The sequence below is a fragment of the Chenopodium album genome, chromosome 16 (genome assembly GCF_948465745.1).
Source record: "Chenopodium album chromosome 16, dcCheAlbu1.1, whole genome shotgun sequence".
In the NCBI taxonomy this organism is placed as follows: Eukaryota; Viridiplantae; Streptophyta; class Magnoliopsida; order Caryophyllales; family Amaranthaceae; genus Chenopodium; species Chenopodium album.
In genome coordinates, this window is record NC_137849.1 from 35,587,639 (window position 1) to 35,606,048 (window position 18,410).

The following is an 18,410-nucleotide window of genomic DNA, read 5'->3' on the forward strand; positions in this document are numbered from 1 at the left end:
CTGCCACATCAAAATTGTCATCACTTACAGCAACCTCCTCTGTAATAGCATCAGTCGCAAGTAAGTCTTCCACCATTTTCATACAGCTTTTGAAGTTTTCGTCCATGAATGCTCTTGCATTTTCATTTTCTTGACTCCTTAAGATTAAGTTATAATATTTTCTCATCATTATCTGTTTCCATGGTGTATATGGGAGTGTTGGATCCTTTTTTTTCCATTCTATTCTATACTTCAGACTTTGCAAGCTTTGTCCATCTTTTGGTAATGTACTTCTCTGGAATTCTTGTAATAGAATGTAGATGTAAAATTCTGAGGCAGTGATAGCATAGCCAACCAGATGCTTCGAAATTCTTGCAAGTGCACCAAATAATTTGGCTCTCATGTATGTAACTTATCTGTTGGGAAGACCATGGCTTTTCTTCTAGAGATACTTCATAAAGAATAATGTTTTCTTCAGTTCTCCCTAGCATTTTTACTATGGTTTCCATTGAGTAGCCAAATTCCTCTTCGAAGTCTCTAAACAGAGACAATGTGAAAACCTGTACATTAGAACAATATCTTACTACCAGTCATGTTCCTTTGCATGTATCATTTCTATATGTGCTTATGTTATTTGTTTTCAGGTCTTAGATATATGTAATAAAGGAATATAGAAGTACCTGTGCAGCATGCTTTAGCATTCTGGATAGTGGCAATGAAGTAAAGGCTATTGATTTGCTGCAGGTAAACTCATTAAACTTCTCTTCACTTCTCCATCTTTTTATGGTTGTTACAAAGATGCCATAGAATTCTGTCAGTGTTGTTGATTTATTAGCTCTAAATCCTACTGCATGGTTCGTACTTTCACTTCTTTGTGATGAAAGAATTCCTGCCTAGAAGAAATCTTTACTGAGTGTTGGACACCACTTTTCCTTTAGGTTGTACACCCTTTGGTACCATGCATGATTAACCAAATCAAATTTTTGTATCATTTCTTTCCATCTTTCTTCAAATTCTGTTTCTGTCACACATCCCTTCAAGCATTTGTTGAATTTTTTTTTGAACTCATTATCCTTTTTAAGGGCTCCAATCGTGTTATTGCATTTTGTTCTAAGTGCCATATACATAGCCTATGCCTTGTGTGTGGGAATACCTGCATTCAGAATGTGATATGTCATTAAATTTGAACACTTATTCTCACAACAGTGACATTTTTACTCACAAAAGTAACATTTTTACTCACATAAGTGATACTTATATTCATAAAAGTTATGAACACAAAAATGACTCAAAATGAGACTGGAATCAGTGAATATGATATTCAAATAGAAAAAGTAGTACCTGCTCAATTGCATTAGCCATAGCCTGGTCTTGGTTAGTGAATATGGAGGTTGGAATTTTATTCTCCATAGATTTTTTAAAGGTTTCAAGCAACCACACAAATGACTCTGTTTTTTCATTACCTATGAATGCACATGCAAACATACAATTTTTCCAATGGTTATTTATTCCAACAAAAGGAGCACATATAAGGTTATACCGATTTGTTCTGTATGTTGTATCAAATACAAGAACATCTCCATATATTTTGTAATCCTCTAACATCAATGCATCTCTCCAAAAAATGTTGGAAATTCTACCTTCATTGTCAAATTCCACTCTAAAAAAGAAGTTAGGATCTTCTTTTTGTTCTTCGATCAGAATGTTCACTAATGTCTGAGCATCTCCAGCCTCTATTTGTTCCATTCTTAGTCTTGAGCAGAAATTGAGGTGATCTACAACACTATGCCCCAAGTTTTCTTCTCCATTAGCTTCTGTACACATGTAATTATAAGTGTCCATTGTTGAAAGTCCAGCAGATTTCATTGTTTTAATTGCTTCTGCCTTTTCTTTTGTTACTTCTCTCTCAGATCGATGCAAATAATGCCACTGCTTTCTTGTTAGTTCATGATTATGCTGTAATACATGTGACACCACCTTAAATTTTCCATCATCATTTATTTTTGCTCTTAGGCTTGCCTTGCAGTTAGTTCTTGTAATGGAGACTTGTCTTGGTTTTCTTTGTTTGAAATCCTTGTTATCTTCATCAACCATTAGAACCATATTTGTCTTATTTGCTGCAGTGTGTCTTTTTCCTTCCGCAGAACACACATAATATTTCTCTGTGACTATTCTTTTGTGTGTGCGATACCTTGTTGTATGCTTTCTTATTGAAAATCCCACTGTAGAAGCATGTAGATTGTACAAGTCATAAATTTATTTATAAGTGTCTCTTTCCACTCCAACTAATGATCCTTCCATATCTAAACCAGTGGTATCTATTGGTTTTGGATTTGTATCTGTGCATTAGTAGAATAAGAGATATTTAGCATTTTCTAGGAATAAGTGTAACCAAAATCACAATTACAACATGAACAAAATCACAAACAAGTACCTAGAGGCATGAGAACATGGGAGCAGAGTGTTATAAATATAGGTTATGCACTTAAGCATAAGCATAAAGAATAAGTTATTTAGTACAGGGGTATATAATACAAGTAACTTCTGTATTAATAAAGGTAACTTTTGTAATGTATTGGTAACTTTTGTACCATGAGACATGCATCAATGATTTACTAAATAAACATATAGTCAATGTAACTTCTGCCATAATATATGTAACTTTTGCCTTAATTAAAGTAACTTTTGTAGAATGTTACCTTCATCTTCATCTACTGGTTGTCCATTTTCATCTAATGTGTTCGGAATAACTTGATTTTCATCTTCTAATGTATTTGAAACACCTTGATTTTCAATATCTACATTAATTATTGAAAATCAAATCAAAAATTTAAGGAAAAACAAACAATAGGTTTGTATTTGTTTAGATTATTACCTTGTATTTGTATTTCTGGAATTTTTGAGTTTTGAATGTTATCATCATTAAATTGATCGAGATCATCAACGAAATTCTCTGCTTCACCTTCTCTGAATGTTTGATTGAGGTCGAAACTCCATGTTTTCTCTGGATGTTGCGTTAATGGTGGTTGATTTTCTCTTTGTAATTGCAGAAATTCTCGCATTAGGTTTTTCGTAATTGGACAATCTGGAGGTTTTCCGGCATTGTTGATCGAAAATTGGAGTTTGTATTGTTGCGTGAAGAATCTCGAAAATTGGAGTTTTCTCTCTCTCCTCCATGGTTGCTTGGTGAAGGAGTTTTGAAGGAGGAAGTCGATGTTCGTTATTTTGGAAAAAGGAAAAGAAAGAGAAAAAAAAAACGGAACACTGTTCACACGTGAGTATTTACGTTGTACAGTATTTTTACTGCACACCGGTTGCATGTAAAACCTTTTGTTGTTTGTTGGTGGAGCCCTTTAAACCTTTAGAAGGCTCTTTGTCAACGCAAATTTTAAGATGTATCATGGTGCACCTAGAAATAGGTGCATCACGCCTATATTTTTGAATATTTAGTAAAAAATTTGAATAATTGCAAATTTTAAACATGTAGTAAAAGCATCTGAATATCACAAATTTTGAACATTTAGTTAAAAAATCTGAACAATCGCAATGCATCACGCTTATACTTTTGAACATTTAGTAAAAAAATCTGAACAATCGCGAATTTTGAACATTTAGTAAAAAAAAATCTAAACATCGCAAAATTTGAACATTTAGTAAAAAAAATCTGAACAATCGCAATGCACCACGCCTATACTTTTAAACATTTAGTAAAAAAATATGAACAATAAAAAAAATTTTGAACATTTAGTAAAAAAATCTGAACAATCGCAAATTTTGAATTATTACGAGTCAGACAAATTTTGAAAGAAGTTTGTTTGACTCGTAATAATTCAATAGTTTTGTAATATAAACTTAACATTTACTGTGTATAAAATGAACATTTCTTTATAAAATATGAACATAAAAATTGCATGTTTAGGTTTAGTTTTTGTGACTTGTTCATATTTTTTTTACTAAATGTTCATTTTCTGTAAAATGTTATATTATTTTTACTAAATGTTCAAAAGTATAAACGTGGTGCACCTATTTCTAGGTGCACCATGGTGCACATAATACTAATTGCTTTGTCAATATTTTGCAGGTCATCGGGTCAAGTTTTTTTGAACCCATAGGCAGGGGTAGGGGTGCCAATTCAGATGATCGGATCGGGTCTGATATAGTCGGATCGAATCGGGTCAATTTTTAAAGTTAAGTCATACTAAATTATTATGTTCACGCGAGTCCAAATTTGAATCGGATATTTTTCGAGTCGGTTTCAGATCAGATCGGGTGTGCTTTTGACACCACTAGGCAGGGGTAGGGGCAGGGGCTCTTTTAACTTTTTGAAGGCTCTTTATCATATTAGAAATTAAGGCTATTTGTTTCTAAAAGTTCTTCGAATATGCACGTTTGTTAATATATTATTATTATTTTAATTATCCAACGGAGTAGTAAAAGCAAAACACAAACAACACAAATTGTGTGTGTAAGAACCGCTTGAAACAATGCAGGCCACGGTTATTTTGATTAATTATGAACTAACTAGGTAGGGTATTTGGCGCTTTCAACAATAGCTCAGGCACTTAAACACTAGAATTATATGCATAAGCTGATAGACGTGAGCTTTTGAGGGCTTATTAACACCTACCAATTATTCTATGTAGCCACAAGAAATTCAACCTCATTCCAAACTCAAACAAAAGAAATGCTGAGATATCGTGATACTCGTTGATTTTTACATAAATCAAAAATATATCTAAGCTGGTTCATGGTTACAATATATAAGACAATAATTTCATTTCTCTGAATCTCAAATGCATTTTCCTTTTTTTGAGTGCTTATCTTGCTAGATCAAAGGCAGCAATTACGTGCACATACAAAGCTGCCAAAGAATCACTATATATCAGGCAAATCTCAGAATCATGATTTCACTGCCAAAGAAGTCTCAATGCGTTGGATTAGCTTATCTGCAGGCAATGCACCTTCCTGGATTTATTAACAGCATACAATGCAAAGTGTTAGATTATCAGAGAAACTATGACAAAAACTGGAGCTAAGGTTCACAGTATAGGCCTAACGACATAGCGATTGTATGTTGTAAACAAAACATAGTAGCAACTCAACATCTAATTTAAACTATTTTAAATTTTAAAAAAAAAAATAATAATAAAAAAAAATAAATAAATAAAATTATAGCAACATTTGAAACAGGGTGCATAGCAGTCAGTTACCAAAATACTAAAAATAATCTTTCTTAAATTTAAATAATTTCAAAATAGCAACAACTCAATTACACAATGGTAGACTAGCATCCAAGCTGCATATCAAATGGAAAAATAAATTTCTCCCCCAATCATAATTTAAGGACCATACATAATTTTTGGGTTTCCTATATTATTTGTTTTATAAAAATGGTGAAGCAACTAACACTCCCTTTAAGCCTTGCAAGAGTTGTAACTATTTTTTGTCAATTAGCTTTTGGTTAAAATTGGTGGAGAAAAATAAAGAGAATGATAACCGAGATTTTATGTGGCAAACCTCTCCCTTTCCAAAAGAGAAAGAAAAAAAAACTCACAAACTAAACACTATACATCTTTGAGCAACTTCCTAGTTATCTCTCAATTCACCAGCATTTACTAATACCTCCCTTAACTGCATTCTCAAAGTGTTTCTAACTAACAATGGATTGTATCTCTCAACTGAGCACCCAAAATAATGCTTCCCAAGCCTTCTTCATATAGAGGATGGAAACCTAGACTCTACTTAACTTAGGAAAGTATTGTAGCATCTAACAAGATCTAGAATACTAACATCAAGAAACATAAAATTCTATCCTAAACTAATATGGAGTAAGTAATTACAATTAATTAATAAGCAATCTCTTATTATCCTTATACAACGAAGCTAATGAAACTATCTTGTTTCTGATTGATCCTAACTTCTCCAATTTTAGTCTGTTTCTGAAAAATTTTAGCACTTTCAATTTATTTCATTTTTAGCAAACTCTTTTTACTACATTATCCTTTTACCCCGAAATACTTTTATCTTTCCACTTACTCTGTCTTACTCTATCCACCTTTAGTCTTACACTCCGCATACGGAGTATTTACACTCACTCACTTAGTTGAACACTTGAACCACCTTTTTCAGTTTCTCTTACATCCCACCCTCCCATTTTCCTAATTTGTGTATACAGTAAGTAATGAGATTAAACTGAAACAGAAGTAGTAATTTGCAAAAAAACCAGCAAACCACACCTTCCTTGCACCAAACAAAGATATAGGCTGCAGCCTCCATTGTAGTCTCTATCGCAGTGTTACCCACAATGCTTTTGCATTGTTTCTTGCTTCACTTACTTTGTTCCTTCACAACTGAATCAGAAACCCACCTTACGTCTTGGGACCCATTGATGTGTTGACTTTCAACCTAACAGTTCCTTCATTTTACATTTGGGTGCTCCCTAATCCGAGAGCTACAAACCTTCAAAGCTCTTTATTTTGAAACAGAGAGGTAATATATCTGGAAGTTCCACATTTGTCACATCTTACACGAATCACACCAGTCTGCCCCAAAGATCAGCGAGGTCTAAAAAACTGCTAAACATACTCTGCTACCCTCCCCTATTCTCAAGTCCCTATAAGATCTCAAACCCAGGTTTCAGACCTGGAATTCAGAGGCAGCACCAATTGTGCTGACCTCTTGACAACCAAATGGCAAGGTTGATGTGCAAGAATATCATCTTAATGATTTTTAACAACAATTAAAAAGTGAACCTCACAATCAAAAGCAATAAGCATAATTGACTTACAAAGCGATCACAAGGTTTCCCATCCTTGAATAGAATAAATGTAGGCAAAGCCTCAATCTTGTACTTGTCAGCAATTTCTGGATATTTCTCCGTATCAATTTTAACCACCTGGATTTTGTCTTTCAAAGTGGTATTCACTTGTTCAAGAATAGGAACCATAAACTGACAAGGACCACACCTGCATCAGGGACCACCACATTAACTTCTAATGAAAACTTTTCTACATAGGAAAAGTAAAATGTTCCTGCACATAATGAAGTCCCAAAACAGATACATTTAACGTAAATTATACCCAAGATTTCATTTGGTTGGAGAAACACGTCAACTACAAGTAAGAGCAGGATTTAGGAGTTGAAAGAACTATTAGAAGTGCTGTAATTTTACTGTGATTATCTTTTAAAACTGTTATGCTTTTAGGGCAAGAAATTTGAGGGGTGATTTCTCAAATTGGATGATTTTCTGATCACAGAAAGCATTCAAACTAAGGGATTTTTGACTTTTAGATGATCAGAAGTACCTCCCCCCCCCAAAAAAAAAAAAAATAAATAAATAAAAATAAAAATAAAGTCCAATAATAAAAACCAGATACATCTGAAGTCTCAGTGGTTAAGAATTTTGGTTCTACTCAGTTAACAAGATACTGTTTATGAAAAATGCTTTAGTTGAAAATTGGTAGTAAAAGCATTCAGGCAAATACACCTTCATAAAAGTCCAAGCAGGCATTTTAAAACTTTTGTGTGGATCCAAGACTTATCAATTTGGAGCTATCAATTGTGTCAAAAAACATATCCTTTTATTGCTTTTGGAAGGGTATAAGACAATACATGAAGCAACAAGCAAGGTCAGCTATTGTCTTCATCCCTTACCAGAACATTTCTTCTTACTCAAAACGAGCAAAAGCAAGTTAGGCATAATAATAAAACCTTAAAAAAAATATAGAAATCAATCACAATGATGAGTCGAATAAATTAACTTAAGTGAAGTAACTACCATGTAGCGTAGAAGTCAACTAAAACTGGTTTGTCAGAGTTGCTGAGCAACTCATCAATGGTAGTAAATGTCTGCTGCTTTGCTTGTACCTACAGATTTGAAGACCAGATTTCCTTAATAAATATAATGCGTATGCACATTAAAAAAATCAAAAGTGTTGCAATTAGTTTACAAAAATAAGAAACAAGCCTATAAGAGGACACATAATAAAGTGCTTTACTATGGACTCCTCTCCTCTCCTAACTGCACAGCTAGGTTCCATGAATGATAAGGAGAGTGTTCATGATTCCAAAAAGTCATCAGCACTTACAAATAAAAATATTGGAGTGAATCTTAAAAGGAGGCGGTGAACAGGTCAACAGTACCAGCCACAATATAGAAAGTGAAAGACTTTCCATTCAGCAATGAACATTAGAGCCCATATTTCATATCTTTAATGGGGTTTAAAGCATGAATCTCACCCGAGCTGAAAACCATCTTTTATAATCCATAATAAATTCCCACATACAAAGTCCAGGACCATCACATTTGGCAGTTTAAATTTTATGGGCAGCTTTGACTAAAGACAGTCTTGTTGAATTAAACACCAGCTAGGGAGGGATGGTGGACTCGAAAAGTAAGGCTTAGCAGGTGAATTTCCAAAGAAGTTCTTTTAGACATAACCTACCAGAGCAAAAAGGTATTCGACTCAGGTCCATTACAAAGGCAATAACCTAGCATGAACACGAATAAAAGGCGACATATAAATAAATCTAACTTTAATATCCATAAGTTGCACATTTGCAGCTTTATACAAAAATAACAGAGATAGATCACTCTCTCTAACTTGTCGATTTATGTGAGTTTCTAATGGACTAAGTCTACGGAAAAAGCTTCAACATTATGAAAACTAGTTAAGCAACAGAAACCACCCCTCTACTTGTATATGCTGTTCAGTGGTTCACATTGGATCCTTGCAAATTTTCATTTTAACCTACTTCAAATAGATCATGGCCCCATGGGGTTCAAAATTCAAAAACCTCTAAACCCATGACACGTGCTGACTATAAATCAGCCTCAATCATTATAACACCTTCTCTAAGCATTTCCACAAAGAGCCTAACAGAACTGGAAACTAGATGGCAGATGATAATTTTTACTGTTGCATGAGAAAACTGAAATCAAACTGCTAAATTTCAAATAATTGTGGCTTTGAGTCACACCACCCTTGACAAACAAGTAAATTATACATCACTGCCAAGAGTGTCAACAAAAGGTGCACATCATCTCTACCATATTTACACAACCTGATGAATGAAGCATAAAAGCCTGATACTTTCGATACCATTCGAAGTCATAGACACGCGGGAATGTTCCAGGCCATTAGAAGCCTATGAACAACAAACAATCAACACTATGGATTCAATAATTAAACATTCCGTGACCTCAGTTGCTAAATATCAGAAATCCTAAATCATGTCTTTCCACAATAACAAATTAAGACACAGAAGTTTAGATATTCAGCATTTCAACACTTTTCTTCAAATAACAAACAACTTCCAACTCAATAACCAGATGTCAACATGTCATTCAATTAACTGCAACATTATTTCTATAAGGCTATACTCAATTATAAGTAATTTCTCCCCAATAAAAAAACGGAGGTACAGATATACTACCTCCGTCCGAATATAGTTGTCACATTAATAGTTCAAATTATAATATCAACGCGAAGTCGTGAATATTAATTCTGGAAGGAGTAGTACAATACTAGCATTAATAAAAATTGGATATTCATTAATTCCCAGAGCAAATATTGACAAATATCAAACCCTAGAAATCCAAAACAGCATATCAATTCAAAATTAAACAGAAATCGCAATCAATCAGACCAAAAAAAAAAAACAAATTGCAAACACCAGCAATTAAAATATTGCAATTATTACCAGAGGAAGAACTCTGGAAGGTTGATGAGAGAGAGAGCGAGAATTTCCAATACGAAGCTGACGACGAAGCTGCCACGGAAATTGTTGTTGCAGAGAAGACAAAGAAGAAGAAGAACACTTATTAGCAGTTCTTGTTGTTATTGAAGAGCAAATGAAATTGCAGGAATGGTCGGAGGTTAGGGATGAAATGGTGGTGGAAGGTAAAGAAATCGCCATGGCAGGAGCAATCGAGGTTTTTTTAGAGAGGGAAAGAAGAGAGAGAGAGAGAGAGTTGGGGAAACGAAGACGTTGAAGATGACGATGTATAAAAATGGGTAGTTGCTGTTGCTTGGAGGGAGTCTGCGAGGATGATTTTCTTACCTTTGTGAGCAACTGAATGAATGTGGCTATGTTTATGTACAAGTGGACCAGACCTTTTTTTTTTAAATAAAAATTACTCCGTATTCTGTACAAGAGAAACACAAATTTTCATACGTGGCCGGCATTACTCATCTGAGGAACTCGCTTAGGGTTTACTCTTTATTGTTACTCGATCATTACCGGTTTAATGTTTTAGTGTGTGTCATCTTACCGCACGGTGTAGGCGTGTGTGGCTAGTCACACCAAAAAAAGTATTTTAATTTTTTTTAACAAACCAAAAAAGAATTGTAAGAGAAAATGAATTATTTAAAAAAAAAAAAAATAGTAATAATAATACGAAGTACTAATATACTATGTATAAAGGTTCCGATTTTTTGAAGGAATTCAATAGGTTCTCTTAAATATACAAATAGTGCAATGTTTTGATCTTATCACCTTAATTAGACATTCAATTTATATGTGTATATTAGCCATTAACTATAATACTTCGTAATTATGTATGTTACAAAAAAAAAAAAAAAAAAAAAAAGCTTGCAAATATTCTTATTTTCAATACTCGTAGGAAAGTGAGGGCATCCCTAATCAACTCTAATAAAGGTTTTGTCTAACCCCCCCACCCCCCCCCCAAAAAAAAAAAAAAAAAAAAGAAAAACCTTTTTTTTTTACTTTACCGAGCGATAAAACTAGTGATTTGATCATATTTTGATACTGGGTCGTATACATTTTCATAAAAAATAAATACAAAATTAAATAAATTAAACTATTTGTATAATCTTATCCGGAAAAAAAAAATAAATAAAACATTCTAAAATTTCTATTGAAAAAAAATAAAATAAAAATTGTTTGAATCAATTTAGAGTTATTTATAAATTAATCTACATTTCTAGACTTAAAAAGAGAAAATTAATTGAACGTAACAAGGCCTAGTGTAAGGAGTACACCCCATATCTTCTATCGCCCCATTCATCAGTTACCAATTCTAAGAAAATGTCTCAGCTTCAACTATTTTAGAAAATGTTTCATCTTATAGGAGTACAAACATTACAAGCTTTTACAACTGGATCTGATGAATGTAGCCACAAGGATGAAGGGGGATATCGTAACACCTAATCACCTATATAAGAAACAAGACTGTGAGTCGATCTCTTTGAAATACACTACGTCTAAAATTGCATCCATCTCTCACACATAACAGGTTGCTACAAATGTAGGAGAAAAAAAGAGTGGCGAAAAATGTTACAAAGTCTATCACAGCTGCTGGTTGCAGCAACAGATTACCCATCACTAGCCCATATTAACGTGAAAATGATGATTGCAAAGGTGGAGATAGTAGTCACCAAAGGGAGTAACCACATAATCTTACTGCTTACTCCCTGTCTTTCCTGACTTCCTAACTCAACTTCATTCAGAAGTTTCTGCACCTCTTGTATGTCGGAATCTTTAGCAGCCTGGATTAGCTTACCTTGTATCTTTTCTAGCTTACTAAGTCTTTTCATTCTAGAGACATTCTGAGATGACCATATAAAACCTGTCATTTTCCACAAGAGGATACCAACGTAGATAGCTACAACACAATCAACACTGTAGTGATGACGCTCCCTGACTTCTCTCTGAGCACTGTGCAGGACTAAAAGCCACACAAGGGCTGAACTAAAACCTCCATAAGCTTCCTGCATTAATTTCAATCATTCAAGAAAGTTCATATCCAGCAGTTATATTGTGTATATTAAATATTGAACACGGTAAAGGTCGGAACAGGGATTGAGAAACAAAAGGAGACTAGAGCTATTCAGTAATTCTGAAGGTCGAACTTTAAAACTATTTTTATAAGCATCTAGGTGATGTAAAAAAGAAAATTTGGTCACCCATGCTAAATGTCATGGTGCAAATAGCCCTCTCATTTTGTTGTTTTTCAGGTCTGTTAAATTAATTCACTTCCCAGGAAAAGAGTACCATAGAACTGTATATTCTATGAAAAAAAAAAAAAAAAAAAAAACATAAAACTGTAAATTATAAGGATACAGAAAGTGACCATCATACCGTCCAAGCCATAGCTGTCAGTACAGCAATTAGCATGTGGCCACTGTAGACCAGGTCATTGCAACCGCCTCCAGCCTTCTTCAGCAGAGGAAACCATGAAGAGCCCTCAGCAGGAGTTGGGCGTAGAAAATCGATAAGAAAGTTCATTGAACCCCAGTCAGGACGGTAGTCACCAAGTAATTTACCAGGATCAGCTACAAGACATTAAATTAGATTTAGACTGTCAGCAGCAACTTGGCACAAAAGATAATGACAAGGTACATGCCAGCTGTAAATCAAAACGTTGAGAGAATTTTATTACACTAGCCATGTCTTCTAACTACTTTTCTGATCTACATCACAATTAAACAAACACAGACCAAGACTTGCACCAAAATGGCAAGACCCAATGTCTCTTGAAAGCCAGTCACCATAACCTGCTAATGGTCATGCTTCATTTCAAGGGAGAGTGCACATCTGATGTTCCAATACCCTCTTCCCCCTCATTTGTTTTGGCCGAGTATATACTTGATTAGTGTGATGGGTATAAATGGATGTCATAGGTATTAAATCAAGTTGAATTAATCTTGGCAAATTTATATAGAACAGCATATATTGCAACATTTACAATAAACAGCCAAGACAAAATGAATCAAAACCTTTTATCATTTGCAGTAGCTTTTGATCCTGCATAATTATAAGGGTTGACTGTAAAGTATGCACAAGATACATAGGATTGCACGTAAAATTCTGGGTCACAAAATTTATCCAACTCAGATCACTTGGAAAGAAAGGATGTAAACTGTTAAAGCCATGTAGAAAGATGTTCCTTGATAGAAGAAGAGGATGAACAACATGAATTTTGACCAAGTAATTGCAAAATAGAAGAACTGAGGAATAAATATGACAAAGTAGACTCACCATAAGCATAATCCTTATTTAATAACTGACGAATAGCATTAGCATCCGAAGCATAAGGGAAATAATATTTCTGTGCCCAACGATGAGGATGCCCTGGAACTTGAAAGCGAGCTGCAGCACACCAAGGCCGAGCTGATGGAAGAATTGTTGATGCAAAACTAAAGGTCCGCAAAAGACGGCCAACTGCCATTGTGAACACATACCTTGCTCCAAGCCCAAAGCCAGGGGCTTTTACAGAGTCAAACAGCACAGAGAAAGCAAGCATAATAAACAGCATCAAGAAGTGATGCAGCCCAACTATGTGTGCTCTTAAAATGTCAACCACAGTCTGAGGGAGCTTTTCATTCAGAGCCAGGAGTAGCCACTGGCCCGTGTCTGGAAGAGGAGGTGTATTTCTGTCATAAGTCAAACAAAAATAGTTTAATGAATTGTAAAATTTAGATACATGGGCATGGAGATGTGCATGCTAAGTTACCCCTAAAAGAGGAATGTATGAAATAATCCACTCAAAAGGAGCCATGCCATCCAATCAAAATCTACAAATAATTTCAGGTTGAATATTTTACCAGAATTGAAAAAAAAGATGCATTCTCTATATCCAAAAACATGAGGAATGCTTGGTGAAGAGTTGATTGGGCTTTCCTGTATGCATCCCCAACTAGCATCATTAGAAGGAACCTTTTCTTTTTTTTTTTTTTTTTAATTGGTCATCTAGATACCTAATTTTCAACTCCAACATCATTAAATCTATAAGTTAACATGGGATATAGTTTTACTCTATTTTTGTACTCTCTTTAGTGCAGTCATATTTTATATAGGACAATCTATTTTTTATGGCCTATAATTTTATCCATCTACAGTTGAGTTTTCCTAGCATAAATCAATAAAATCAATTAACTAATACTATAATGTACTTTTGTCCATATGTTTTCTTTATATACAAAAAGCAAACTGTTAATACCAAATGCCCTGTAATTTTAGCCTTTCTACATATTAATAAGCCAAGTCTTAATTTCAAATACCCCCTTCTCTGTTCTCTCTCAAGAAAACTTATTTTCATAATTGTAAATTTCTGAGCCTCAGGATTACTAACAAAGACACCAACACGTACCACTAGCTTACAATCCCCCCCCCCCCAACAACAATGCGCGCGCACACACACACACACAAAAGAAAAAGAAAACAGCTCTATAATTGACAGCATAAGTAGCAAAATTCCATCATTAACAAGCCACACGACAGCTGAAAAGAATTTTGGGTTTTCAAAATTCAAAGAGTGCAACTGCTGATAAGAAATGGAGTAATGGTTTTGTTATCATAGTGATTTATTGGAAACAGCCTATCTTCGGGATTGGGCACTAACTCCAAATACTAATCAAGAAATCACAAGTACTCTGTAATAAACTGCAGAAGCATGTTGTGGAAACAAATGACTACTGAGAATAACCCTTGTGCAGACCAGCATGGTAAGGCAATGCATCTGAACAGTGAGCATCCCTTCCCCCTTCATTGGACAGCATATCTTTAAGAGACATTGAGGAAATATGGAAATTCTTTTGGTAATAAATTTCAAAATTGAGAGGTGCCATCAGTTACAGAAAATCATTGATAATCAACAAAACTAATCTTAGCCCATATTCTGGTAAAACTAGTTTCCATTGGATAACTCCATCACTTATTTTCAAACTGGCAACACAACCATCATTTTCATATGTAAATTAATTATTTAGAGGCATTAATCCTACATTGCTTACACTTCCAAAATTACCCAAAAACAATTACTCCGTAATTTTATTGCAAAATGTGAAGTAAAATGAGAGGAGAAAGGGAGTGTGCACTGTGTTATAACGGATGCTTGCAATGGATCGATTCGGGAACCCACCCTCTCATACAATCAATCAATCAATCAATCAATCAAAGCCTTAATCCCAAAAGTGGGGTCGGCTAACATGAACCAAATTTGATTATTCCGTGTAGTCATCAACATAAATCTTTCTCCTCCATCCCTTACGATCCAAAACTTCATCCTCACGTAAATCCATGCACTTCATATCCTTCCTCACTCCTTCCAACCAAGTCATCTTTGGTCTCCCTCTTCCTCGTTTAATCCCTCCATACAATGTAAAATAAATAGCAAAACAAGATAATAAAAGAGACAATGTTTATGAGAAAATTTAAATTTCCTCCCTTCAAACAAAAGTATTGCTTTATTAAGTTCCTACAAAATAAGACAATCACCCTCCTGATGATTTTCCTCCTCAATAAATCATCATTGGTTTTCAACCTCTAGATGATTTTCCTCCTCAATAAAATCATCATTGATGAACCATCATAATTTCCTAGTAAGTTTAAACCCTCTAATATAGAGAACTCATATCAATTAGGATATTTTACAATCCTAGATTGATTATACATACCTAAAATCTATCTAGTTTCTTAATTACAACCCTCATCTAATTAGGAAAGCATAAAAGATAGAAATTAATAGAAGATACATTATATCTTTTCCCAAAACAAGTCTCGTTGGTATTTGTTAGGTTTAGTTTATTTCCTAACAAACCTTCCCTTAAACTCAACCTACCATCCACATGTACCGACAAACCTTGTTCCTCTAGTTGTACCATATCATCATCGTCATCTATGACAATAGTAGCAATCCCACCCCTAATAACGTTATTAAACACCTTCAAGTCCTCTTGTTGAGCTTGCAACCCTAACACACTGCATACCACCTAACTTCGTCTACTATAGAAGTAGAGCAATCTTTTCTTAATTTTTTTTCTAACCTGATTTGAGCCATCAAAAGCAATGTCTCTTAACTACCAATCATGAAGGACTTGTGTAAGCCGAGAAGTAAGCACTTATAGACTTAGAGCTTGATAATCAAAGCGAAAAGGAGTCAATAGTGTTAGCCTTTAAACCCTTTGATAATTTTATCTTTATTCACAAATAATATATTCACTTGTTCCATGTCAAATCCAATACATTTGATATTCCCATTTTTCCAGCTGTCATGAATCATATTCACAACTTTAAAATTTTAAGAGAGAGAGAGAGACAAAGAGCAGATATTCTATCAATGTAGAGGTTAATGACGAGAGTTAAACTGGAAATTTACTCAGCTTAAACCCACGGGCTCAAAATCGAGCTCAACTTGAAAAATGGCAAGCTCACAATGCTAAAGATTGACTCTAACTCAAAACCTCAAACCTCAAGCTTTACTTGAGAGCAACTAATAAATAAATGCTTATTTTACTTTTTAAAAAATTTGGTTTTGTGCTAATGATATACACAAAACCTTATAAGAGTGCGTTAAAACAGTTTTTAATATATTATAGCATAAGACACTAACTCAATTTCATACTTTGCATTAGTTTTCATAATTAGAGGATGAAAGAAATTGAGATTTTTGGGTCATTGATATCTTGTCTCATCAGAACCCCTGTATTAATATTATTATTCTCATTTGCACACTCATCCAGCTACCACTGATCACACTCACATAAGCTGACAAGCACACATAGACACAATGTCAAATCTAAAGGTCAATCAACAGAGCAGCAGTTGCATAGCTACCATTCTACCAATCACCCATACTTATTATTCATATTCCATAGAACCTTGCCAATTATGCGACTACCGGCCATGAAAAGCAACCAACAAAAAAAAAATCACTGTAGTAAAAATAGAGGAACGAGAGGAGAAAGCATGACATAATGCTTTAATTAAACTGCTTTCCTCCCTATAAACCTTCACAAAAAGACCAAGTTACAAGAGGTGAGTTGAGCAAATCCTTAATTCCATATCATGCTCAAGATTGAAAAAAAATTATGTCTATGATCATATACATTTCTTAGTTGTAGTGAGTTCTGCTCCATCATAAATTGCTTGAGACAACAATCTGAATTAATGTCAAAAATCACCAACTCGCCACGTCCACATTCAGCATTCCTCAATTAGCTCCTCCAATCTAAAATATTTCTACTTTCCCTTCACAAAATCTCAATCATAAATAAGGAAAATTTCTCATAATGATAAAATCTGCAGAATTCACAGATTTTATGCCCCTATAATTAAGCCTAATTTTTCCATATCTAGCTCTAAATCCAACATTTAATAACCTGTGATCTTTCCCAAATTAACAAACCTTCAATTAACATAAAACCCACCAAAAACACCTGAAAGTTTTACGAGTAATAAAACTAACAACAACAAATAAGCATAGCATTAATTTAACATTAATTACACCACTCAACACGTAATTACATCATAATTCCATATCTAATGCTTATACTTAGCCCACCCTTCAAGTAAACCAAAATGGAAGAAAACCCAGTTCAGATCACACACAAAAACACTCCCAAAATCCACAAAAAATTAAAAAAAAAAACAAGCAAATTAACTCAAGAACTAAGCTCAATCTAGGAGAGAGAGAAAACAGAAGAATACCATACCGATGCCAATCAAGCCCAAGCACGGCCGTGACAGAACGAACAGAGATAGCTTCATAAAGAAGAGCGCAAAGAAGAAAAATGGCGGACCCCACAAACGGAAGAACAGCGCGAAACTCGGCGTACCAATGCTTGTAAGAGAAGATTCGAGAAAGAGCGATGAGAGAGAGAATAGACCAAAGAGCTGGTTGAAGACGAGAATGCCATAAAGGGGAGATTTCTCGAAGATAATCAATGGTGATGTACGCCATTGCTGCTACTCCGAGGCCGCCGCCACTGAGCCTGATCGGCGGCGACCACCGCATGACGGCGGTGGGTGTTGCGGAGGAGAGAGAAAGTGGGGAGAAATTGAATGTTTTTAGTGAAAGTCACTGCTCTGAGTTTGAGTGTTTGACCATGTTTTTACTGATTTTAATATGTTTTTTATTTTATTTTTTTAAATAATTCCTCAGTTCCTAAATACGGACACTGTAAAAGGCCGAGTAAAACTATCCGAAAATCTGATTTGATTAATTTAAGATATCAAATCCGAAATTTCAGATATTGGATACAAATATCAATTTTCGGATATTTGATATCCAAAAAATATCCGAAATATTTTGAATATCGGATAATGTATATCCGATCCAAATATCCAAAAAATTGGGTATTATTATGCCTTTTCTTTAAAGACAAATCAAAATTAAAAACCTATTATATGTTATTTTGGATATCGAATATTCGTGAAATTTGATATTCGAAACTTTTCAGATCATGTTCAGATATCCATTATCCCAAATTTCGAATATCAAATATCTGATCACTGCTCATCGTACTAATCAACAAGTTTGACTTTTATCTTCACTATTTATATCTCCCTCCACCCCAAATAATTGACACAATTGACTTTTTTTTCTCAACTAGTTCGTGTGCACGCGCGCATTGCGCGCCCACCGATTTGTGAATATAATTTAGAAAAGTATTAGCAAGATGTATAAA

At 34.4% G+C, this 18,410-nt stretch overlaps 3 protein-coding genes across 3 annotated transcripts; all 3 read right to left on the minus strand.

Annotated features, from left to right (window-relative positions):
• Positions 1 to 224: 224 nt before the first annotated feature.
• Positions 225 to 2,082, minus strand: LOC145584155 (protein FAR1-RELATED SEQUENCE 5-like). Its single transcript, XM_081641069.1, has 3 exons — positions 1,321 to 2,082; positions 660 to 872; positions 225 to 539 (listed from the first exon to the last, which is right to left on the minus strand). Exons 1-3 carry the CDS (start codon positions 2,080 to 2,082, stop codon positions 225 to 227), a joined length of 1,290 nt encoding a protein of 429 aa, XP_081497195.1.
• A 2,568-nt stretch (positions 2,083 to 4,650) lies between these two features.
• Positions 4,651 to 10,054, minus strand: LOC145586416 (uncharacterized). The gene is made up of 4 exons (XM_081643253.1): positions 9,682 to 10,054; positions 7,757 to 7,845; positions 6,767 to 6,944; positions 4,651 to 4,944 (listed from the first exon to the last, which is right to left on the minus strand). The coding sequence occupies exons 1-4, from the start codon at positions 9,895 to 9,897 to the stop codon at positions 4,879 to 4,881; spliced, it is 549 nt and encodes a 182-aa protein (XP_081499379.1). The 5' UTR covers positions 9,898 to 10,054; the 3' UTR covers positions 4,651 to 4,878.
• Positions 10,055 to 10,758: 704 nt separating this feature from the next.
• On the minus strand, positions 10,759 to 17,830 carry LOC145585177 (protein PHLOEM UNLOADING MODULATOR-like). The gene is made up of 4 exons (XM_081641906.1): positions 17,436 to 17,830; positions 12,982 to 13,376; positions 12,082 to 12,275; positions 10,759 to 11,711 (listed from the first exon to the last, which is right to left on the minus strand). Exons 1-4 carry the CDS (start codon positions 17,735 to 17,737, stop codon positions 11,316 to 11,318), a joined length of 1,287 nt encoding a protein of 428 aa, XP_081498032.1. The 5' UTR covers positions 17,738 to 17,830; the 3' UTR covers positions 10,759 to 11,315.
• Between the last annotated feature and the right edge of the window lie 580 nt (positions 17,831 to 18,410).

Bases quoted from the DNA above. Each gene is read 5' to 3' on its own strand.
- LOC145584155 (XM_081641069.1), bottom strand. From the start codon at position 2,082: ATGGTTCTAATGGTTGATGAAGATAACAAGGATTTCAAACAAAGAAAA. The intron at 873-1,320 runs GTACTACTTTTT...GATTTCTTCTAG, and splicing joins TGGCTAATGCAATTGAGCAG to GCAGGAATTCTTTCATCACA. The intron at 540-659 runs GTACTTCTATAT...TCTAATGTACAG, and splicing joins TGCTAAAGCATGCTGCACAG to GTTTTCACATTGTCTCTGTT.
- LOC145585177 (XM_081641906.1), bottom strand. From the start codon at position 17,737: ATGCGGTGGTCGCCGCCGATCAGGCTCAGTGGCGGCGGCCTCGGAGTA. The intron at 13,377-17,435 runs GTATGGTATTCT...GACTTATGACAG, and splicing joins CTTGGGCTTGATTGGCATCG to AAATACACCTCCTCTTCCAG. The intron at 11,712-12,081 runs GTATGATGGTCA...AAATTAATGCAG, and splicing joins TGACAGCTATGGCTTGGACG to GAAGCTTATGGAGGTTTTAG.
- LOC145586416 (XM_081643253.1), bottom strand. From the start codon at position 9,897: ATGGCGATTTCTTTACCTTCCACCACCATTTCATCCCTAACCTCCGAC. The intron at 7,846-9,681 runs GTAATAATTGCA...TCAAATCTGTAG, and splicing joins CTTCCAGAGTTCTTCCTCTG to GTACAAGCAAAGCAGCAGAC. The intron at 4,945-6,766 runs GTAAGTCAATTA...TAATAAATCCAG, and splicing joins GGAAACCTTGTGATCGCTTT to GAAGGTGCATTGCCTGCAGA.